This window comes from Lissotriton vulgaris, chromosome 5, assembly GCF_964263255.1.
Source record: "Lissotriton vulgaris chromosome 5, aLisVul1.2, whole genome shotgun sequence".
NCBI classification, from domain to species: Eukaryota; Metazoa; Chordata; class Amphibia; order Caudata; family Salamandridae; genus Lissotriton; species Lissotriton vulgaris.
Window position 1 is genome coordinate 955460804 of NC_141693.1, and position 19430 is coordinate 955480233.

At 38.3% G+C, this 19430-nt stretch overlaps 1 protein-coding gene across 12 annotated transcripts in view; it reads left to right on the forward strand.

The window, feature by feature from the left end:
- Window positions 1-15915, forward strand: part of EBF3 (EBF transcription factor 3) — a 177254-nt gene extending 161339 nt beyond the window's left edge. For 2 of the 12 annotated variants that reach the window (XR_015295961.1, XR_015295963.1), the window contains exons 12-17: window positions 1769-1834; window positions 2724-2901; window positions 4031-4219; window positions 4581-4778; window positions 11995-12118; window positions 14216-15915. Coding sequence is in view for 6 of the 12 variants with exons in the window: in XM_086922551.1 (XP_086778677.1) it covers window positions 1769-1834; window positions 2724-2901; window positions 4031-4219; window positions 4581-4778; window positions 14216-14247 (663 nt within the window). In the remaining 6 variants the exon portion in view is untranslated. The remainder of the gene's footprint in view (window positions 1-1768; window positions 1835-2723; window positions 2902-4030; window positions 4220-4580; window positions 4779-11994; window positions 12119-14215) is intronic. The other 10 variants (XR_015295964.1, XR_015295965.1, XM_086922551.1 and 7 more) reach the window with 7 other exon arrangements.
- The last annotated feature ends 3515 nt before the right edge of the window (window positions 15916-19430 follow it).

Sequence of the window (19430 nt, forward strand, 5' to 3'; positions counted from 1 at the left end):
CACGCATGCCTGAACAACACGGTCATAATAACAACTGTATCTTTACCACGCATGCCTAAACAACAAATTTCATTGTAAAGGCGTGATTGGTAAAGGTATATGTGTGGTAAAGGTCACACCCGAGCACCCTTCGCTCTGAGCCCCAAAAACTGGGCCCCAGCCCTGCAATCTGCCTGCCCCAGACCTCAAAACTACTCTGAGTCACCCACCCTGACCCCTAAAACCCAGCCATAGCCCAAAAAACGACCTCGACCCAAGCTCCCTGCCTTGAGCCCTAAAACTGGGCCTCAGCCCTGAAAACTGCCCCTCTGCCCCCGCCCTGAGCCCCAAAATTCGACCCCCAGCCTGAAAAATGACCCCAACCGCAGCCCATCACCCTGAGCCCTACAACTTCCTCATCCCAAAAAACTACCCAGAACCCCCACCTCTACCCCTGGCCCCAGCCCTATTTAAGCCGTTTCCTGGTCCTTCCTGTCCTGATCCTTCCTGTTTCTCTCCCCGTCTATCTGCTCTGCATCTAGAGAGCTGACTGCCTTAACTACGCCTCTGCACGATTAAGGCTTATGTGTGGTAAAGGCAAGCATTGTTTGGCTTGCGTTGAAATGGCATGTGTGGTTAAGCCTGTGTCGTAAATGCCGTTTCCCATATACGCAAGCTTCTATCATATCGGATGTCCTTTATTGCTCTCGCAGTAGCTGGGAGAGAGGGTTAGAATGACAAAAGACATTGAATTTCCAGTCTAGTCCTAATACCTAATAAAAAAGGTTATAACAATGTTCCATCCGTTTTTGACAATTCGGCTGTGCCGAGTACTCAAAGATTACCCTTGGATGCACTTTCACGCTACTTGCTCATCTTAGAAAAACTGAATTGGGCACCCAGGACTGCACACTCCATGTGGAACGTGCCCTTTCTTTCAAACTCCAGACCCATATTCAAAGAGCTATCTAAATCTACAAGTGCAAATCCACGAGCATGTAAAATGAAGTAAACCATAGGCAAATCCTTGTACTCGTTAAAGAAGGCGATGGCATGCTGACATGAATAAGACTGAATTCAGTGCATCCATGCCCTCCGGCACAAGTACTCAACACTGAGAATAAGAAGTCATTTATGGAGTCCTTTACAACATGCAGTCAAAGAGGTTAATTGAAAAAATGCTTAATGTCATAATGAAAGAACTAGATTAACCCAAGCTAATTCGCTTTATTGTTCAAAATAGAGAGGACCAAGGCATTGAACTCACTTGCAAATTTGGGGCATGAATTAGGGGTGAGATGTTGTCTGTTAGAACTCTGCCGGTTTAATTAAGATATGGAAAATTACTTATTGTTCTTCACCACTAAAGTGCCAGGAATTAACAGCCAAATGTGATGCCTGCGCCTTTCATATCTCCGCCATGTGTTTGTTTGTTTAATACCCATAAGCCCAAATCATTAAACCTCGAGCACTGGCTTCGAGAATGCAGCACCACAGCTACATGCAGCAAACACTCTTTCTCGTCAATCATAATTGAGCAGCTGGATGCAGGGGGAAACATTATTTTTAGGTTCATATCTAAGTTCAGATTAAAATCAGAAGTCCAAAACAAAATGCCTTCCTATACGTGTAATACCACCATCAGGTGTGGTATTAATAGCTACAGCATGTTGTTGATAATGTTTACCCACTTTACTAGTTCTCCACGCACGGTCGCGCTTTAACCAGTGTATGAAACATGTCTTCCACCGATTAGTTGCTAACCAGACAACATATCTTGTGTCTTTAGGAAGTATTACTGAAGAGAGCAGCGGACCTTGTCGAAGCCCTCTATGGGATGCCACACAATAACCAGGTACGTTCCCATTGCACATTCTCTAGTCCAGGGATCTCCAAACCGGTCCTGGAGGGCCGGATCCATGCCAGATTTTTAAAATAACTACATGTATCTCAATGGGGATATCCAAAAAATCTGGCATGGATCCGGCCCTCCAGGACCGGTTTGGAGACCCCTGCTCTAGTCAGTAAAGACAACCACCACCAAGGTATACATAACAAAATTGTATCAACCTCCTTTTTATATTTTGGGTGTTTCTGTAAGCACCTATGAGAACTGTCGGATATGGTGCAGTACTCCAAGTAAAACGTTTCATACATATTTTCTTCTTACAGCTAGTTGTCTCTCCACAATGACTATAACATATGCGATGCCAAGAACACAAGCAGCCATTAACTCCATGCGCACTAGCGGAATTTTGCCCCTGCGCTGAGTTTTTCTAAATCGCACTTTGCGTGACGAGCTGGGCTCATCATCAGCGTGCGAGGAGGCTACGCCATGACGAGCCCAGCTCGTCATCAGCGTCGAAGGGGTTAAAACAAGAAATGTGCCTCGCATTCACTCAATAACCTGTGGTTACTAAAAGGACAGCTTACTTAAACCTTCATAACCAGTATAATAAATAGTGACCAAATATAGAAACATGTATGTTGAAATAATCAGAGGAAGGCACTTTATATTTGTTCTTTTGAAAGAAAGTGTTTTCTTCTTTGTAGGTTCATTTGATTATGTGGAAGTTGTCAGAGGCTAGTACTTATGGTATTGAGTTTATGGTTATGCTCATCTGTGTAAACAGGGGGAAAGTGACCAAAACACATTATGCCTATCTAATATGCCCATCTAACCTCTCACACTATATCAGACTAGGTACTGCATTTTATTAATGTATGCTTTTATTACTTGATAGGAAATTATCCTGAAACGAGCTGCTGACATCGCCGAAGCATTATACAGCGTACCGCGCAATCACAACCAGATCCCTTCTCTTGCCAACACCCCTTCTCACAGCGGCATGATGGGAGTGAACTCCTTCAGCAGTCAGCTAGCAGTTAACGTATCGGAATCTTCACAAGGTAATGACCAAGGTATGTCTAGTCCAAGGGGTGACCTGCCATGACCTTTGAAGTGATCAATGCCATCACTGTAGAATCAGCAAAGCAGCTTGACACCTCTGATTACCTTCTGTATTTATTCCACAAACCTGATCTTATTATTGATAAACATACATTGGTTCTAATCAGACAATGCCACACATCAAAAGTGGTGGTTGACGTGGCAGTGTTTATCTGCTTATAGAAACGTTTCTAGTGCTATCACTTATATGCTGAGGTTGCATGTGCAGTTTTCCAAAATATTTATATGCACAGACATTATTTGGGGGCATTTATTTTGCTCTAATTTCCCATTTAAGAAAATATGAGTCAAGAGACATTAAAGTTTTTTTAAATTAGTTAACTATTTAATGTCATATCATAACAGAGGACGTCTTGGGTGTACTGTGCTTTGCTGTTTTTTTCTGATATAATTGTCTTTCTTAGCTTAAAAATGATAATCGGTCACCCAGGGCAGTTAAGATTTGAAGATGTTCTTGCAAATCCGAATGTTAAAAAGTGCCATAGACAGGGTAGGCTTCCCCGCAGCCCATCAGTGTCAGAACGCTTGTTTCTTGTTGGCCTAATGATGGCTTTGCAATCCTTCACTCCCTACCGCCGAGCTCAGCTTACCTTCCAGAGAGGCACCCAGTGCGCAAAGGTACCGGGCCCCGGTATAAAAATATCAATCAGAGAAATGAAGACCTGAAAGCAGCCTTTTAAAGTGAAATCACTGCAACAAACAAGTTGTTTCCTGTCAGCTGTGGCATTTGAAGGTCTGCAAAGGTGGAAAGTTCACTCGGTGTGTTGGTACAAAGCAGGGATGGAGCCTGTTGATAATTGCTACTAAAGACAAATGTGAGGGAAAATGACACAATTGGATCGAAGAAGGCTTTTGTCGGCTGTCTGAGGGAGAAAGAGAGGCTACACGGAGTGTTCCGAGATGATTTAAGCAGGCTCAGTGTGATAAGGTTATCTGCCGCAGCAATAGTTGATAGGGAGTAGCGGGCGTCCCGGGGTAAAGCTGTCTGATCGATAATGGCCTCTAACATGCCGCATGATGCAGAGCGCCGCCATTAATAATGATAATAACTCTCTCGTTTTGGGGCGGGGTGTTTCACAGTAGGTTACAGCCGCAACACAAGCAGTGTTTCTCCACGAGGATACGTCCCGAGCAGCACCCCGCAGCAGTCCAATTACAACACCGTCAGCAATAGCATGAACGGATATGGAAACGCCAGCATGCCCAACCTCGGAGTACCTGGCTCGCCCGGATTCCTCAACGGCTCCTCGGCCAACTCCCCCTATGGCAGTAAGTGTCTCCTTCCGCCCACTCACAAGCAATGTCGGTGTTACTTTGATTGTCTTTGATGTAAGCTACTGGATGAAAGGAGGTGACTTTGGAGGCTGGACATAAACAAATGCAGTTAGCTATGTTTGACCTGTATGCTACATACTATGATCTGCTAACAAGTTTAGTGTGTATAGTTTTTAAATGGGGGTCCAACTCAAACGAGTTTGAGTGTTAAGCAGAGAGTGGCCGAGCCAGGACAATTTTTTATTCAATTTTTTATTCTGTTTTAAGAGGCAAGGCCTTTTGCACTCTCTTTTTTCCATGTTTGCCGTTAAAAAGCTCCTCAGTCTGAGTCCTGATTATTTTTGCTTTGTTGCAGTAGTGCCGTCAAGCCCTACCATGGCAGCCTCTTCGGTCACCCTCCCTTCAAACTGTAGCAGTACACACGGCATTTTCTCATTCTCACCTGCCAATGTCATCTCTGCAGTGAAACAAAAGAGCGCCTTTGCTCCCGTTGTCAGGCCCCAAGCTTCTCCTCCACCATCTTGCACCAGTGCAAATGGAAATGGACTTCAAGGTGAGCTGGATATCTCTAATTTGTGTGTGTATTGCAGACTTTTCCAATGCATACACTTAAATCATAAGTTTTCATTTGTTTTTTTTAAAAAAGCATTTAAAATTCGTATTCCAAAGTTCCTGGCTCGCAGTATTGCCATTTTACAACCAGCATTGCAGAAAAAAATAAAGCACCACCAGTACGCTAGGATTGTAAGTGAATCCTTGCTTGCAGTAAGGACTAATGATTGTCACCATCATAATTCTTCACAGTACCCAATTTGCTCTACAGCATATATTGGCTGGCTATGGTGAAAATGATGATGGCCAGTAGTGTACTCCATGTTCAATTTAGATGTTTTCCTTAAGCTGGCATGTATTCATGTCTTTGAAATTGTAAAACTATGAAATGTAGCTTAAATCTGAGTGTAGCATGACCATCCATGCTTAATCTCTCACTTACCCTCTCGGTTGTCTGACTGACACTGTCAGCTGCAGAGCTGTTTCCACCCATGACTTTACCCAATAACCAGAAAAGGGGTTGCATGCAAGTTCAGGACATGTGCTTAAGTTTTTTATTTCTTTGACTTTACTGGGACAATGCTTGAACTTCCTTTGTTGACTTACTCAATACTTTGTAGTTTGGGAGCTATGTCTACCTATTTTGCAATATTTTAAAATATTTCAGTTAAAGTACAATCATACCCCCACCTCAAAAACTGAAATGGGACGAAAATCTATTAAAAAATTTAATATTTGTACACATTGATACCATTATAGTGATTCCCTAAGTATACTCTAAAGCTTAGTGTCTATTAGGTTGCAGTGATATTTAACCAGAAACATTTAAAATGTATATATTAACAGTTGACAACTGTTCATACATTTGTAATTTTCCTTGTGGTCTGCACCTTATGGCATCACCACTACTGCATTTAACAAGACAAGTATTCATTAAAGCTGCAATCCAGAGAGCTTACATCATATAATGTTAATTTGGAATGTTATAGTTACTTGTGTAAGTGTGTGCGTGCACTATTTTTTGTGCAATTGCATGAGGTTTATGTGATATACACCTGTCTATGTAATGCGTTTAACATTATTTTCTAGACATTTTTAATATTCACTTCTATGGTGTTGCTTTAAAGCCCATAACATATCATTTTATAGTTTACTGTAAGTCCCATAGTCATATATGTAACATATTGTGACACCGTTGGTACAAGTGTCACTGTTGTTGTGTCTTTGGGTATTAAATTTCCATTACAGTGACATTATGCAAATGGCTACGTATTCTGTTTTCAAAGGCTCTGTCTCCTCTCACACAGAATTCTGAGCTTTGTGTTGCATATGATGATGTCACATATTAGAGTAAGCATTTGACTGCTAGCCACTGTACACCCTTCCTCTAATAAGCGTACAGCAGATATTATGGATTGTATGTAAAATATGTGTGTGTAAGTGGGTATTCCACACATACAAACACCAAGACCCATACAAAAATATACACACATCCACACATGCATAAATATGTAATGACTACCCCTTCAAAAGTTCCTGCCAAGTTTTTGGCCTAGAAACAACTGCAATACAGTGATTACTTTATTTTCTCTGGGTACATACTCATTTTGGGAGATTAAAAACATTTACCCACTGTTCATTAATGGCAGACATTTGCTTTCCCTTTAACACGTAATTGATAACGCACATTATTCTACTAAAAAGCAGAGTGTACCGCTGTTAAGATCTATTGAGATAGAAAGGGGTTATTTATTTACTACAATAAATCGAAAGGATTATAGGGAAAGTGCTTTATGTGACGGTTGGGCCTATGTTTTCCCATGTAGGTAGCTCAGATACAGTGCACCTTCTGCACCTCATTGATTCGTCTAAGGATATAGGAAAAGGAGACACTATTGGTGCCATTGTCTTTCGTCTCCCAAATCATTTTCATTTTTATAATAAGATTCTGTGTCCCCTCTTCAAAGTCCAGAATCATAATATTTTCATAGACGAGTTTAAAGGTAAAACACAGGAAGGTATTAAAGTCAGTGTAGGTCATGGGCTAGGATGAGCTTGTGACTCAACTGTTGCGCTAAAGGTACCTTTATTTTAATGGCATCAATATTAATATGAACTGGATGTGTCACTGCAGAAGACGCAGCATGGACCTTACAAATCCTATTGTTCATAGCCTAATCTTGCAAGCAACTGCATGGTGGTTTCCCATACTCCATACTTGTCACTAAGTGACCCAAATGCTGGATCTCTTTATGCTAATGCATACATTTTAACACATAAGAAAGAGGATATGCAAACGTAAACAGGGTATTCACACACCCATTTCACTGCTTAGTAAGGGGAGAGGGAATCAGGCTTGTAGTTCTTCCTTTCAGTGCATGGGAACATTTTTGTGATATCACAGGTTCCTACCTTAGTTACTGCTTATATCTTTAATTGATTGATACAAAGGCAGTGCTCTAATTTATTAAAATGCTTTGGGAAAATTATATAATCATGTGAATCTATTGTCACCAAAGGACAAATATATTACATTATTGAGAATGAGGAGTGAAATTGTTATTCTCCATCGGGTTTACTAGTAAGGAAAAAGGCAATTGTTGATAGAGGCACAACTAGTGATTTATAAACGCATTACCACGTGTGCATCAAATGAGAATGAGAAGCAGAGCTCTAAACTGCATCAGCAACACATACACTTTATACACAATCTAGAACTTAATTGCACAATGCTGTAAGTAGTGTTTGGTCAGATCCATATCCAAAGGGACTAGAGGAGGGGGCTTGACCTTAATTGTAGACTTAAAATAATATTATGCATCTAATAAAAACGATTTGAACACAAAAAAAAATAATATTATATAGAAATCAGTTAACTTTTCCTTCACACACTAGATATACAAATCTTATGATCACATTCTTTGGCTAATTCTATAAATGTAAATTAACATAACATAAATACATTTTGGTTTCCACTGTGAGGTGTTCATACATGTATAACTGTAAAGTGATATATCATTCTTATGTGTAAGGCCATCCATAGTTATTCAGTGCGTTAATATCCAGATAAGGAGTATAGGTCATGTTTTTAAAACTGTACATTTTAATAATAATTTAACAGCACTTAAACCTAAAAGTGTGCATTTCTCCAAATTTCAATAGTATCAAATGCATATTCAACGTAAAGAATCCCCAGTACTTAGCTTCTCCACTTTACCCTAAAACATGCATCTTTACATTTTATTATAATGAGCCTTGTTATGTCTTGAAATAGGCAGTAAGCTGCTGCTGGACAGGCTTGAAAGTTATCACTGGTGGTCCATATCACCCTATACAGGAGGACCAATGGATGAGCGTTGTGTGGTAGTTCCTGGTTCTTCATTCTCTTGATGAAGTCACTTCTTTCGTAGCACACCACTGACGGAGCACATTGGAATAAGGATATGCACTATGCAAATATGTCACACCTCTAACCTCTGGCAGCAGTGATGACATTTCCTTTAATTGAGTTACAAGATATTTTATTCCACTCTGGAGCATTACAGTAATTTCAGGTCAATACTGAGAGCTACAGTGCCTAATAACAGATACATCCTGATAAAACTATGTACCGCTCAGAAATTTTCAGACATGTCTGCAACACCCTTTTGCTGCCTTGGAATACTTGAATGGCTTACAGTTGGGAACATATCTTTCCACCATTTATTATCCAAGCCCTCCTTCATTGCTGGTAATGTTTGTACCAGACCAACCTTTCCCAACCATTTTTTGGGAATGTTTAAATTTAGAGCCTACTTCTTGGTCAGGATATCCAAAAGTCTGCCCTGTGTTCAGAAACAATTCAGAGGATTTTTGAGGCAGGAAAGGGAACCAAACATATACGACTCTGCTCCTTTAGTGGCTTCCACATGAGACATCATCTGCCACTCATTAAGTGAAATATTGATGTTTCACCTAATGGTTGGCAGCTCACTGGTATCACAACTGTAAAACAAACATCTTCCCTTTGGCAGTCCCACACCACTGAACCTTACTGCCCCACAAGTAAAATATTTCCAACAACAGAGAAGTATTTTCTTTAATAGGGCAACCTTTTATTTTCCTATAAACCTAAAAAAAATGTGTCCAATGACTACATTGCCTTGTCTGCAACATACTTGCATTACTGATAATTAAAATTGATTCATATTGAAATAAGTAACCTACTTAAATGTAGGGTTGAACTGATTATAGATCGGTAGCTATCCGCTGTGATCCCATAAAGTCACATTTACAATCTGGGTTGGGTACTTCCCATAGTGCTGAAGATTAATGCAGGTTTTTGATATTATAGTGTTTTCTAAACATAACACAGTATCACATATTGTTGCAAGCTCCTATGTCCACTCTTCACCTTTATGTTGGATATTAAACCACTCTTTAGTATTCCCCCACTACATTCAATCTCAGGCAATATATTGATTATTCAGGCCCTTATTGGAGTGTCTTGGTAAATATGTGGTACTTCAATTGCTCCTCAGTTTTGCCATATCTGACAATATAAACATCTGAAATTATCAGTGGATACTATGCACTTCCTACAAACTACCTAAATACATGAAATTAGCCCAGATTTGACCAGTCTAATGCAGGCTATAACAACATAAACTTTAAATATGATATGGAAGGATATAATGGGCACACGCACACCACATAGCAACACCTGAAGGTACTCCTAATTTTGTACATGATCAGGTGTGAGATCCTCTTATCTTGACTTGTCCCTTGGGCCTATTCTGCTTACCATTCTGATTGCTGCACGCAACTGTGCTGAAACACAGTAGCGGCTGCTCCCGATCGGGAGTGGTCAGCGGGTGCGGGGTGAGGGACGGAACAAAATAAAAAGAAAACACTTACCTGGTCCGGCCACCGGCCGCCTCTTCCCCGTCCTGTTCTTCCTGAATCCGCTCGCTGCAGGGAGGAGCAGGAAGCACCCGGGCTCCCAGGGCCCCCAAAGCCAATCACAACGCTAGAATGCAGCATTGTGATTGGTCTGAGTGCTGCACCATGGCGCTCAGATGGGGACTAGGAGTTTTGCATGTTCCTCACTGGGCTGTGTAAAGCAAGTCTGGCGGGGAAGATGCAAAGTGTGCAGGACTGTTTCGCTGGTCTGAGAGGGCCACCCAAGCTGTCATGCGCACTTAAGGTGTGCAAACCAATCCTCTCTCTGCTCTCGCCAGCTCCGCCCCACCCGAGAGCCACTTACTTCAATCTAAAAATAAAATGATAATAACGATACATTATTATAATTTTATTTTTGCTATTGATGTCAGTGGGGTGACGCTCCTCCGCCTCAGCGGAGGAGCCGCCACTGCTGTAACATGCAGAACACCCAATGCATCATTCCTTGCCTTTGGACTGCATGTGCACAAGAAATTTGTGACAGGCCAAAAGTGAAGCCGTTAAAAATTCAGAGAAGATCACACACGCTCCAAAAGTGGTGATTGTATAACCACTTCAGGGATGTAGCTCCATATCTAAATAAGAGCCATTGTAGTGTCGGTCACATATACCAGTTTGCATAAACTAACATAACCCCATTAATGCCACATTTAACTCCTACTAATTTAACCCACCATGCAGACAGTAAGTTAATGCATGACATGGTATCCTTGAAAGCATGAGATTAATCCCAATAACCATCATTAATGACTGGGCTTATCACTACACTTCGATTATTAAGCACCATGCTGTCTAGTGTAACACTCTTTAATGCCTTGCCAGGGTATTGAACACTATATAAATGCAATTACAATGCTATTCAATACAATACAATACAATAAAATGCAATACCATAGAATACTCATGTCTCCTAATAGCACGTTAAAAATGTATGAGATGTTTTAAACTTGAGTATTTAAGTGATAATGGTGCACTGTGAATGTTTTAAAGTGATCCACAAGTTAGCATGCTGCCAAAACTTCAATTGGCTTTTCTTATTTTCCTGAAGTAGATTAGCAAAATGATTTAATGGATATTGCTGTACTATCCTAGATATGCTGCCTCAAAATTAAAACATTTGAAGAGTGCACTGTGTCGATGATACTTAAGCCACATGCCAAATTGTGTTTATACTTGCCATAATGCATAAGATAGTGAATGAAGGCTTGCACACTTGGTTTTCTATTAATAAATATGAGAAACATAAATAGTTGAATCTAAAAATCAGGTCGGCATTGCCCGTACCCAGAGCTTTTCTCTTCTATGCCTTCTTCATACAACTCGCATTAAAAAGTATAGGAGCAGCACATTTTTGCACTGCTTGCATAATGAATTACAACCTTCATGAGTAACAGGAATCTCATACCTGCAACACATGGCCTACAGATTCAATTTTCAACCCCTGAGTCAGACTACAATGTGTGGTTTGTGGAGCCCATGAACACACACAACATCCTACAGATTTAGTAGAATATGAGCAGTGAATACCTGCATTACATAAATAAAGTATGCATGTGTACATAGTTCCCAAGGACTAGATGATTTACGAGGCAGAGCAACTAATAACATCTCAGTTTTTTAAAACAAAAATTAGGTTTTTAGTGGCATACAGAAATTAAATGTGACACACTTCTCAGTCAAAGAAAGCATTTGTGGCAATACTGTACTTGATCACATTTGTAAATACAAACACATTTCGGGCTAAATATTCTTTTTTTTACCTTATAGTGCATTACTTTTAATGATAGGGCCATGAATGCGGATGAATATAACAAATAAATTTAATATTTAAGAAGGTATCACAAAATATAATTTGTTTTTTCCTGGATTTGCATTTATTGTATTGCAATATAGCATTATTGTTCATAATAGTAAATGACAGTACGTATATGAAGTGCAGTTTGTGAATTTAACTTAAAAATGCAAAGTGTATTGAACTATGAGAAGAGGACACACATTTTAAAGTTACATGTCATTGATATCAACTTGTTAAGAAAAATATGCATTCAGTTTTACCAATGTGAACAACACCTTGTTAACCTAAATTAATTATGAAGTAGAGGTTTTATGCAATGAGGGAACATGCTATATTTGTGTGATCCATATGTACATTTTGCCTGTGCTCACTCCCACATATATAGTTAAGGCTTGAATGTAACTCCCATTATAACCCCCTTTTTCAGTTGCCCATAATTTGAATAAACATTCACCAATCTGCCTGAAATTTTGGATTTCAGGTGGGATTGACAGGCTGAATTCTTTTGCCAAGTTTGAGCAAAGTCGGTTCTGTCGTTTTTGAATCCGGAAACCCAGCATCTCTAAAAATCATTCATGAAGGTGTGTTAAGTTTCATACTCCCAGGTGGGTCTTAGTCTCATTACCTCAACCCTAATGTTTCTTTTCCTAATTTTTGAGGTTTGCCTGAAAACCTTAATGTTTCATTAATGACGTTTTATAAATTTGTTATAAATAAATATACATATGATGTCTCCCGTCAGATTGTCCTTATATTAATCGGTATTGAGAGAGAGATGGGTGTTGTTTATCTCATGCTTTCATCCTCTGAAAAATCAATTTGCATGATAAAACAACAATGTAGATATGTTTGTATTCACATTAAACAGTGCATTGAAAAAGTGGCAACCATGATTTTAAAGTAACTAAACTAAAATAAAATAAAGTTTCTCTGTCCTATGAGTTGTGCTCTAATACATGGAAAGTTTGGTTGGAAATTAGCGGGTGTGCTACTGCCAAACATTGTACATTTTAAAACTGTTCAATCTATGGGGTATGCAAGTTTCAAATAAATCAGTTTATTGTTTCTATTTGGTATTGCAAATTATACCCTTTAATATATCATAACACATATCATTCATATGCTTAACATTAATACATTAGGAAAAGCACTATCTTTCTTGGTTAACGACTATACGACACAGTAACAAAATAAAATTGCTAATGGAACATTGCCTTTGAGTACAGGAAACTGGTTCCACCAGTGGTGTAACCAACACAACATTCAGTGTTTATGATGTGATTTGCATTCTTACAATTCAGTACAGTGGGATGAAAACCTCATTTTTGTAACTTAGAACTAATCTGAGCCTCATGTGTGGCATTTATTCCATTTATGCAAATATAAATTTAGCAGGTAGTACATGAAAATGAAGATTTGTATCATTATTCTTCCCAACATATCAATGGCTGAAACAATGTTTGACAAGACAAATCATGAGCAAATAGTGGTTGTTTCATTTTCTAAAATATAAAAAACATGGCTTTAAAAATGTAACCAGATAGATTGGCATATCCTTTGTGAACCAGGCAAGCTATCCTAGAAAGTCTACTGATTATAATGCAAAACTACTAAGACAGATAATTCATAAGAATACTTTATTAAATCTGTTTAGGTAAAGTGATCTGATAGCTGCGTGAAACCTCATATAGCAACAGTAATAGGATAAATAGCATGCTGTGCTCTAATGAAAGTTGCATGGAACACACCTCATAATTTAACAATGAGAAACTTCATACAATGAAACATATAGTAGGTCTAAGTTGTTATATCACTTTAAAGGTATTCATACCCAAACCTTAGTGTCCGGAAAGTTGTACCCTTATGTTTGAAAAACATTTAAAACGTTTAAATTAATGAAGTGAAAAACTGAAGTTCACTTGGCTTCATGAGCATATTGATACTATTAACTCCTGTACATAAATTAGCTGACAATCTCATTTTAAGTAAAAAACACACACACCACTATGTGGTACAACATTACATAGTACCTATTTATGAAAGACAAAAATAAAGCATGCTTTACTGGAGAAAATCCAAGATGGTTAGTGAGAGATAAAATATTTAGCTTTTCTGTAGTGCACCCTCCCAAGTTCGTGTTGAGTTTAAGTGGGTCTTTTTGGACCACCGATAAAGTAAATTAAAATTCGAAAAAATACATATTTAATTTGTCTAGTTGGACCCCTATCTTAGGTCAGTAAACCTCTTGATTAAGGAACCCCTGAAATGTTCATTCCTTGACTTGTGAGTGAGTTGGCTCTGTCTGACATTACCAGAAAGGACCATGTTGTTTATCAGCTGTCAACACAGTCTGTCCCAGGGGAGTCTGGGTCACTGTTTGCCATTATTAAAATGCTAGGAAAAATATTGTGAATGTAGGAGAAAGCTTTGCAGAAACGTATTCAAAATCCTCTTCCCATGAAAAGTGAGGTATTTGTTGTTGGTAGCTGTGTTTAATTCACATTTGCATTGTATGCCTTGCTGTATACATTCATCCCATCAGATACTAAAGCATATTCAATGTTTATTAAATTATCAGTAAAGTCTGTTATTCCTGTATTTCACTTGTTTGACTCATCATATTCTAAATGTTGTGAGTAAGCTAATTTCTTTTAGTCTCTTAGAATCTTTATTAATTAAATCTTTTTTTTCTTTTCTTTCAGCTATGTCTGGGCTTGTAGTTCCACCAATGTAAAGTCACTTTCGTTTACCTACTGTAGCAAAAGCTTCAGTGGATGGCCTTCAGGGGACTTGTTTATTATATTAAGATATGCTGATGGAAACTTATCTTCCAGAAAAAAATCAGCAACACAAATAAATGCTACAAAAGACTTTGTTTAAAGATTTTATTTGAACTATAAAAAAATCAACATGCAAACAATCTACTTCTTCATGAACAATTCCATTTTTGACTGAACTTTTGTCATATTTTCACATTTCTCAGTCCTGATGAACAAGGAAAAAAGCGACTCCTATTTTGTATAAAGTTTCTGATTACGTCTTGGCTATGTCTAGTACTTGCTATGTGTTGGGAGAAACTTCATGGATGCACCATTTTGATTGCCATGAAACACTGATGAAAAATGCCTCAGACCATTTTTCTGTACTCATAATTAAAAATCACAATGGTTATGTATCTCTATAATGTGAAATATTTTTTGTGGTGAAAAAAGGGGGCCAAGGAGGTATGAGCCATCTAACTGGAAAAAAAGTTAAATATATGAATTCATCACATTGTGCGAGAGGGATGAGGGAGGGGGTTTATCCTTGCTTAACGTCATCTTAATGAAATGAAATAAAACTTTGTAACTTATTGTAGTTAGAAATTGTAACTTTGATATTGAATTCTCTTGCCTTCAACAAGCACACTGACAGAGAACAAATGCTACTGTCCGTTGGTAAAACTATACTTCCACTGCTAGAGCTTCCTGTTAAGCAAGTGTGATCTGCAACATTTTTTTCAAATTATTGCTAGCACTGTATATTATTGCATTCTTAGGCTACTGTGAAGTCTATGTTTCTTGTACCAGAAAATTGTCCTTTTGACTTCTCAATCCTTCTTCCCTAATGTGTTTTGTATGTGGTTATAAAATTGTAGACTTTTGTGATTTTGCCAAAGTTGTAGCTAAATATTTATACACTTGTCTTGAGTTTATTTGAGATCCACTTAAATATTTAGAAAAGCACATTTTATTCCTTAATAATCTCATGAGGAATAAAATAGTCTTACTCATTGCAACACTTTATTTCACATAAACACTTGCGGTCACCAGGGGGATTTATTTTGTAACATATCAATTATAAATATTGTATTTATCTTAAAAAATGTATATTTCTTTCCATCTTTTTATTTGGTTTCTTGTATGTATTGTTTTGTCATGGCCTGGTTATGTGATGCTGAAAATAGCATTAAGCCAAGAACAGTTGCCTTCATACTGTGCATTACATTTTGATGAATTATTGCGTCGATTCATTTCATTTGTAATTCCAAATGTGTTATTGTTTAGACTTTCCGTCCATTTTTTATGTTAGGGAAAAGTCAAATTCATTGTTTATTTTTATATTATTTTAAGTTATCTAAACAATTTTGAATAAAAGTTGTTTGTTGTATAGTCAGAAGAAAATTGTGCCACATGGCTGTTATGAATACTAGTAAAAATGTGCATGAACTGCAGCCACAGAGAGACAATTACATTTGTGGTTGTAGGATTTTTTTATTGATAGAATGTAAAAAGTCATTTTTAGCTGCCACTCATGACTTTGCCACATAGCTGAACTGTGTTTACTGGGAACATTCAGAGAACTACATTTCTAAACAAAATTCACTTCGAATATTTTAATTAAAAAGTTTGCCACATAAGCATCTTTGCTGCCTTAAGAGTGGATTTATTTAAATAAAATGTTATGCTGTTGTATCACAGGCTTGCACCATAAATGCCAACTACCACTTCAGTTGATTAGCTAATGGTGTAAAAAGTTAAAAAAGCACAAACCTGGTTAACAAATCTGTCACTCCTTTCTGTATGTGTTTCTGCTGCACCGTGCATTATTCTAAACATCATACTGTTTCAGCTTTTGTGTGAAATTAAGTTTTACACAACATTATATATATTTTTAACAATCAACTTTTTACAAATATCCAACAGAAAAGACTTCTTTTGGATTTATGTCATCAATACTTTGTGCCTGATAGTGCCAAATCCTTAGCTTGAGAGAGAGGGAGACAGAATGTCTAACTTTTATTTCTTTGCACTACATGCTTTGCTATTGCAGCATAGCAAAAACCTTTCTCATAATGCAGCAGAATTACAATACAAATAGGAGGGTCATTTGTCTTTCTAGGCAAAATGCACATTTTAGTAAAGTGTTTATATGAGGGACTAATCAGTAAATAAGGCTGTGTATTACAATTGTTAAATGTACTGCACATGCATTTTTAACTAGCCAATAAGGCTTGGCTAAGAGGATAATCCTAATTTTCAACATTGAAGCTAAATTGCTTCAGTGTTTCTTTTGTGCAGGAGAGGTTTAACACAACAAAAATCATGTGTACATTTTATAGAGTTTGCCATTTAAGTTACAAAATGCAAGCAGTTCATGTTTTAGATCAATTAGTCAATGCACTCATTGCTTCATTGTCTCCAAACTGAACGCTTCACTAAATTGTAGATTTTACTGTTAAAAACCCTACAATGAAATTGTTTTATCTGTAATTATTTTCAGATATTTAACTGTATAAAATGTTCATTTTACACAATATTTAATTAAAGTATTTCTGTCTGTGAATTCCACTTTAATTTGATCTGAAGTTTGATTATTAAAATATCTGACACCACATGGAAAACAAAACCAAAACTGTAGGTTTCATTTCTAAATAACCAACCTGCTTTAGCTGAACATAAAGGATGATTATCAGTATGGAGACTAATTGATATGATTTGGATATTAGACAGAGAGACTTATATCTTCAATACAACTATCTAAATATACCTGTGTTTTCCATTGAAGGTTCACTTTTGAGGGGTTATCTTATAATTTATTCTTGAATATAATGTATGTAAATTATGGTTCCTTAAAATGGGGTTGAGACCCACCATTTCCTCTGAAGGTGAATTGAACTGAATTAGGGCTTGACAACTCATGAGATGGACTCGCTAAATCAGCACCACCGTATCCATGTTGTTATTGTAATACATCAAAAGGGTTCACAGTCCTAACATAACATAACAGTTTACTTATTCAGCACAATCCTCTTCCAAAGCTCTGAAGTTCACCCTTTCACAATCATACATATTTTATTTTCTGTATTGATCATATGCTTATCCAAAAGCAGACTGTTCATCCTCCAATTTAGGAAAAGAGTTCAAGACACACCTCTTTAAAGAAGACAACATCACAATGCAGTAACAATCCAATTACCAGCTACATCTTCTATCACTCGTTGAATGCATGCTTGGCTTCCACCTTGTACAGTGCCCACAGCCTTTTCAGCTAAGTTTGCGCTACACAAATATCACTTGTATATTTACATACTGTGAGAAAGTTATTCTTTTTGCCCTCATCACCCTTATTCTTTGACTGATGCTGGTAGTAGTTAACTCTGACTGTGCCAAGGGCTCTGCTAACCTGGCCCAAGGCCAGTGCTGTGATCAAAAGGTTAATGTAATGTACTTACAATTGGTACTGACAACTGCCCCGTATGTCCCTGGTATATGGTAGGGCATGTACGTTTAGAGGCCCAGCAGATTTAATGCCCTTAAGTGTGCACTGTTGTGTTGCCTGCTGCCATTTTACAAGTCAGTCCTTCTTTGCAAGCTGCTTTTAAATTGAAATTATATTCAAATTCGACTTTGGATTGAAAGACTTTTCCAGCAAATTAAACTACCTTATATTTATATATAAGTCACCCCTACGGTCTACCCTGGGTACCCCCATGGCAGGGTGCCACGTAAAATTAACAGAGACATTTTAAAAGATATTTTATATGCTCTGGTGAGGGAAAACCTACTGATTTCGGTTTTTCCCATGATAGCATTTTTGCTCACTAGGCTTACATGGGAAAACTGTAATAAAGTGTAAGTATTGACAAGAGTGAGCTAAAATAATATTTCAAGGTCTTATAAGAAAAGATTAGTAATCCAACAACTTGCTACTGGTGCATTTATCATAACTAATACAGAAAGGAAGTTATAAAACATTCTTTTCTGTGAGCCAAAACAAAACCTTCTAACAGCCTCTTCTGCTTGGTCAGCCTTGAGAGGCTTAACCAAATTGCTCTGATGATGTGATCAGTGGGCTGCACAGAGGTCATCTTGTGGGGTTAGATCTGCAGCTGCAGAGAAAAGGCTAGGAAGGGTCTGAGTAAACAAACTGGTCTTCAAAGAGAGCAGGACAGTAAAGAAACAAGCCAGTCCTACCACCTCTTCCTGTACCCCCAGATGAGAGCCCCAGGAATGGGATTTGCAGAAGGTCTGGAAGGGGAGTGCTACAGCACATGAGCCACACCAGTAGGTTGACTTAGCCAGATCCTAGCCCTGGGGAGAAAGATTCTCCTTTTTGAATTTGGAAGTACCGTGCTTTGTGGGACAAGAATATGCCATATTTTATAGAAAGCTGTCAAACATTTGGGTGGCACCCAGTACCCCATTTAATCAGGGATCCCCCCGCTTGTCACCCCAGAACATTAGATAAGTATGGGAGATGTACATAAACACTATTATCCACTGTCTTAAATTAAAAGGAGACACATGACTGCTTTTCTGGAACCCTGGACTGCACCAAGAGGACTGCACTCTGAATGACTGTGCCCGCAACACACTAAGGAACCACAGCCCTAAGGACTTTGCCTTACTCAAAAAGAGAATGAGTGGACTCTCTGAAAGCAACAGGTTATAAGAGCTCCCCCTACCTTATCTGCAGAAAGAAGAACACAGCTGAGACCTTTCAGCTGTACTTTAAAGGTTTTGGCCAGGTGCATTGTGGGAACTGTACAGCAGTGGCTGGCACAGGTAAGCGTGGTGGGACGGGGCAGGGTGCAGCACAGGGGAAGCCAGCAGATGACAGAATAGGTGTTATTTATTTATTTATTTATTTATTTATTTATTTATTTATTTATGCATACCTATTCCGTCTTCTGTCTACTCCCCTTCCCATCCTGCCCCGCCTCACTGCATTTACCTGTGCTGGCTCCGCTGGACCTGTGGTCCCAACATCTGAGGAGCAACTCAGAGACTGGAACCTTGGATTATGTTTGTGGATGCTTTGAACCCACAAAAGGAACTCCGGGAAGCACCTCCTGAAGTTGGGGGAGCTTTTGAGAACTTTTGTGAAAAAGCTCCACAAGGTTACCGACCCAACGTCGAGAGTCAAGCTGACTAT